The sequence below is a fragment of the Myotis davidii genome, unplaced genomic scaffold (genome assembly GCF_000327345.1).
Source record: "Myotis davidii unplaced genomic scaffold, ASM32734v1 scaffold218, whole genome shotgun sequence".
Classification (NCBI taxonomy): domain Eukaryota; kingdom Metazoa; phylum Chordata; class Mammalia; order Chiroptera; family Vespertilionidae; genus Myotis; species Myotis davidii.
Window position 1 is genome coordinate 1,627,010 of NW_006289235.1, and position 4,849 is coordinate 1,631,858.

Sequence of the window (4,849 nt, forward strand, 5' to 3'; positions counted from 1 at the left end):
AGGAGCCAATAGTAACTAATGAGGTAATCAATATTGTACTGATTTCTTGCAGTAAAGTAGCTACCCATCACCTCTGGGACTATCAATAATTTGAGTTTGGGGGTTATGATGGTTATTTAAAGAAGTTGGGTAATGCAGTGGAGTGGCTTTTCTGTGACCCCTAAATTTCCTTCATTTTATAGTGTTTCTCAATCTTGGATGCATATTAGAACCACCTGGGGAACTTTGAAAATCCAGATGCTGCCCCTCTGCTTCTGGCATCAGCTGTGAGGAGTGCTTGCCGCCATCTTTGGTGCCTGGCGGGTAGGATGGCGCTGGGCCGATGCGGTCACAGTATGGACAGCGGACGGCCACGAAGGGTTCCATTTTCTCCTGAAATTTATCCCCAGGGGCGGGGGCTGGGAGTGCCCGGTCTTTCCGCTTTGCCTGCGTTGCTCCCGCCCCCGCACCACAGAGATGCGAACCTCCGTTGTCCTAGCCCTCCCGCCCTCTTCCCGAGTGAATGCTAGAGCGTCTCCTCGTCGTTTCCTGTCGACCTCTCTGGGGCAGAAAGGGAGCATTCGGGATAGCGGAAACTCAACAGCTGGGTGGCTTGTAGGTACCGGAAGTATTGGACGGATGTGAGGGGGCGGAGCCAGGAAGTGAGGAAGGGCGGGGCTTAGGAGGAGGCCCGGAGACCGTTGAGCGGCGATTTGCACTCAGGGCCACCTGAGGGGCTTGGCGCCAGCGGTCCTCTGTGTTCTCTCCGGTGGCAGAGACACGCTTGTCGTTTCGCGAAGGGAACTGTGTGGAGAGTGGGTTGACGGAAGGACATTTCTCTACCTGCGCCTGAGGCAAGTTGTAAAGAGGCCGGACTGGGGGGTGGGGCGGGGTCGTCAGGGCGTCTGAGAGGGAAGACCCCCGGCCCCCCACCTTTTACACCAGCTGAGTGGACACTAAGATGGCTGCCAGTTCCAAGGCACCCAACCTGGTGCAGAGCCTGCAGGAGGAGGCAGTGTGTGCCATCTGCCTCGATTACTTCACGGACCCCGTGTCCATCAGCTGCGGGCACAACTTCTGCCGAATGTGTGTGACCCAGCTGTGGGGAGGGGAAGATGGGGAAGGCCGGGTCGAGTTAGACCCAGAGGAGGAGGAGGAGGAGGAGGAGGGAAATGGAGGAGAAGAGGAGGAAGTGGAGGCTGCCGGGGCCGGTGGGGGCTGGGACGCAGCCATGAGGGATGAAGACTCTGAGGGCGACTTGGAAGGAGTGTTCGGGACCGGGGACATGGGCGGGTCCGACTGGGATAACATGGACGTGAGGGAGGAGGGGGAGGAGGACGACAACAATGACCACAACCACGACCACGACGACGACCACGGCCACGATGACAACGACCTGGGGGTGGAGGCCGAGGAGGCGGAAGTCATAGTGCTGGAGGATGATGAGGAAGAGGAGCCGAACCTGCTTCCAGACCCTCGGCTGTGCTTCACGTGCCCCCAGTGCCGGAAGAGCTTTCCCAGCAGGAACTTCCGCCCCAACCTGCAGCTGGCCAACATGGTGGAGGTGATTCGGAAGATGCACCCAGCACTGGGTCGGGGCAGCCATGGGAATGAGCAGGGCATTTGTCCCCAACACCAAGAGGCCCTGAAGCTCTACTGTGAGGTGGATGGAGAGGCCATCTGTGTGCTGTGCCGAAAATCCTGGAGGCACAAGCAGCACAGCGTGGTGCCATTGGAGGAGGTGGTGCAGGAGTACAAGGCCAAACTGCAGGGGCATGTGAAACCTCTAAGGAAGCACCTGAAGGCTGTGCAGAAGATGAAAGCCAAGGAGGAGAGGCGGGTGTTAGAGCTGAACAGCCAGATGCATTCAGAGCTGGCAGCTGTGGCCTCAGCGTTTGGACAGCTGACAAGGTTTCTGACTGAAGAGCAGTCAAGGCTGGAGCAGCGCCTTCGAGAGATGCACAAAGCCCGGCTGGGCCGGGCGGAAGCAATGGTCAGTTTTCTGGCTGAGCGGGCTGCCCAGTTGAGCCGCCTGCAGAACAAGGCCCAGGAACAGAGCCATCAGGGGGCCCTGCCGCTGCTCCAGGACATTAAGGAGACTTTCAATAGGTGTGAAGAGATACCGCGGCGGCCCCCAGAGATCGGGTCCCCTGACCCATGTCAACCCCACAGCCATGACTTCCTGACAGACACCATCGTGAGGAAAATGAGCCGGATGTTCTGTCAGGGTGTTCGAGTGGACGTGACACTGGACCCCGACACGGCTCACCCAGCCCTGATGCTGTCTCCTGATCGCCGGCAGGTCCACCTGGCAGAACGGCAGCAGGAGGTTGCTGACGATTCCAAGTGTTTCTCGGCTGACTACTGTGTACTGGGGGCCCAGGGCTTCCGCTCTGGCTGGCACTACTGGGAGGTAGAGGTGGGTGGGCAGCAGGGCTGGGCCGTGGGTGCTGCCCGAGAATCATCTCATCATGAGGAGGTGGGCTCTGGGGATTCCTCTATGGGCACCAGGGATGCCAGTTCTTCCTCTGGCCATCACCACCGCCTCCACCTACCCCAGCAGCCCCTGCCCCAGAGGGAAGTGTGGTGTGTGGGCACCAATGGCAACGGTTACCAGGCACAGAGTTCGACGGAGCGGAGGCTGCTGAGCCCACGTGAGAATCCACGGCGCTTTGGTGTGTACCTGGACTATGAGGCTGGGCGCCTCGACTTCTACAATGCAGACACTCTGGCCCATGTGCACACCTTTTCAGCTGCCTTTCTGGGTGAGCGTGTCTTCCCTTTCTTCCGGGTGTTCTCCAAGGGTACCCAAATCAAGCTGTGCCCTTGATCAGCTTAACCACCTGCTGGGGCCCCTCTGGTCAGCACTGGCCGGGCGAGTGGTGGTGGAGGGTGGTCCAAGTTTTGGGGCTAAAAGGCTCCCAAAATTTTCTGCATTGCTTCCTGCTCTTCCTTGACCCCAATTTTCCCCGTAGGAGCTTAAGGAACCTTTCTGGCCTCCAGCTCTGCCTCATCTACATGGGTCCCTGATAACAGCTGCCTAGTCTTCCCTTCCTGTCCACCCAAGGACTGAGTTTGAGTAGGGGAGGGAATATTTAACTTTATTAACTTCCCTTTACACATCCCTGCTCTTCAACCTTCATACCAGTCCCCAGGCTGGAGGATTTGGGCAGGACTCACGACTCTCCCCATTCCAGTTCCATTTTCTGATGGAAGTTATAGCTATGGAATTTGGAGGATTTTTGAGGGGCGGCAGGCTGGGCAAAAGGTAGAGCTGGATAATAACCATCTCCTCTAGGGAAGGAAGGAGCCCAGACTTTCTTCTATCCCAATTTCTTCCCCCACAGACTGGCCAGAATTTAGTTTCAGTGAGATCCAGAGTGGTTGACATGATTGAAACCACATATCATTATATCCCCCCAGTAAATTATTTTCTCACCCCTTTACCCAGCAAACCACACCCTACCCTTTTCACTGTCAGACTCTTTTCCCCTTTGTTCACTGGAGTTTCATGTTTCCATCCTCTCATGTCTTCAGTGTCATTTGATGAGCTCTGATGGGGAGCAGGGTTTAGGTCCCTAGCAGAGCCTTGGGTATAATCCAGTAATGGCGAACCTATGACACGCGTGTCATAGGTGATACGCGAACTCATTTTTTTGGTTGATTTTTCTTTGTTAAATGGCATTTAAATGTATAAAATAAATATCAAAAATACAAGTCTTTGTTTTACTATGGTTGCAAATACCAAAAAATTTCTGTATGTGACACGGCACCAGAGTTAAGTTAGGGTTTTTCAAAATGCTGAAAGGCCGAGCTCAAATGGTTAGCCATCACTGCTCTATAGAGTAGGCAAATACAGCTTTTGCCCTGTGCTTTGATGGCCCACGTCAATTTATGTTCCTGGGGGAAAGGGAAGTTGGATTGTGGAAATTAAAAAAAAGTTTTATTTGGAAAAAATAAGAAAATCCAAATGCTGGTACTACAAATCTCTTAAGTCAGAATCTCTGGAATAAGACCCAGGCATAAGTATTTGTAAGAGCTCCAATGTAGCCAAGTTTGAGACATACTCCTGTAAAACTCACACTAATTCTGATTGTCTACTGATTTAAACTTCTTAAAGGAAATGATATACTACTTTGCTGATAATTTTATATGAAATAGAGGTTATAGAATTTATTGGGTTTGGGACCTGGGAAAATCATAATTATATAAGGAATAAAAAATACCAGCAGCTAATAAAATAACCTGTGATAGTCCAGATAACTTGCATATTTTACCTTTAATTTCAGAGTCCTTATCAGTATTCAAAGGAGCATAGAACTTTTAGAAATGCTTCAGTGAAGAACAGTTTATACTCTGTCCCTAATAAATGCAAGTGTTCATTTCCTCTCAGACAAGTCAGTAACAGACAACTATTTTTTGTCAACTGGACTGTATCCACCTATTTATTTCTCACAGCTCATTGTGCATCATTAGGAATGTAACAGGTTTTAGCTACTATCTATTCCAGTTTCTGTAGAATTAATCAATTACATGAGACTTTAAAAAATTATTAAGGCTGTTTTTTATTTTGAATTGTACTTGGCTATTTAAAAAATGGGTAGGCAGAATTGTATTTTTGGTCTGTACTCAGTCAACCAATTCTATTATATTTAAAACTAGAACATTTTTCTATATGTAGAATATAGCTACTGTGCAAGCCACAAATCAAATAATAATATACTTCCTAAAAGGTTCAATTTTGTTAATTCTTTATTAGTTAAGGTATTACAAATGTAAAAGGTTCAATTTTTGATACTTACAAAAATAAATGATAGAAATAAAGTTTGAAATGATTGGTTAAGAAATGTACCACACTTAAGAGAAAAGG

The 4,849-nt window shown here is 50.3% G+C and overlaps 1 protein-coding gene across 2 annotated transcripts; it reads left to right on the forward strand.

The window, feature by feature from the left end:
* Positions 1 to 828: 828 nt before the first annotated feature.
* On the forward strand, positions 829 to 3,555 carry LOC102764437 (E3 ubiquitin-protein ligase TRIM41). Of its 2 annotated transcripts, XM_006761449.2 has the most exons (2): positions 829 to 2,392; positions 2,955 to 3,555. In XM_006761449.2, the coding sequence occupies exons 1-2, from the start codon at positions 941 to 943 to the stop codon at positions 3,021 to 3,023; spliced, it is 1,521 nt and encodes a 506-aa protein (XP_006761512.1). In that variant the 5' UTR covers positions 829 to 940; the 3' UTR covers positions 3,024 to 3,555. The 2 variants fall into 2 exon arrangements, with proteins under 2 accessions (XP_006761512.1, XP_006761511.1); XM_006761448.2 differs by having other exon boundaries at positions 829 to 3,555.
* The last annotated feature ends 1,294 nt before the right edge of the window (positions 3,556 to 4,849 follow it).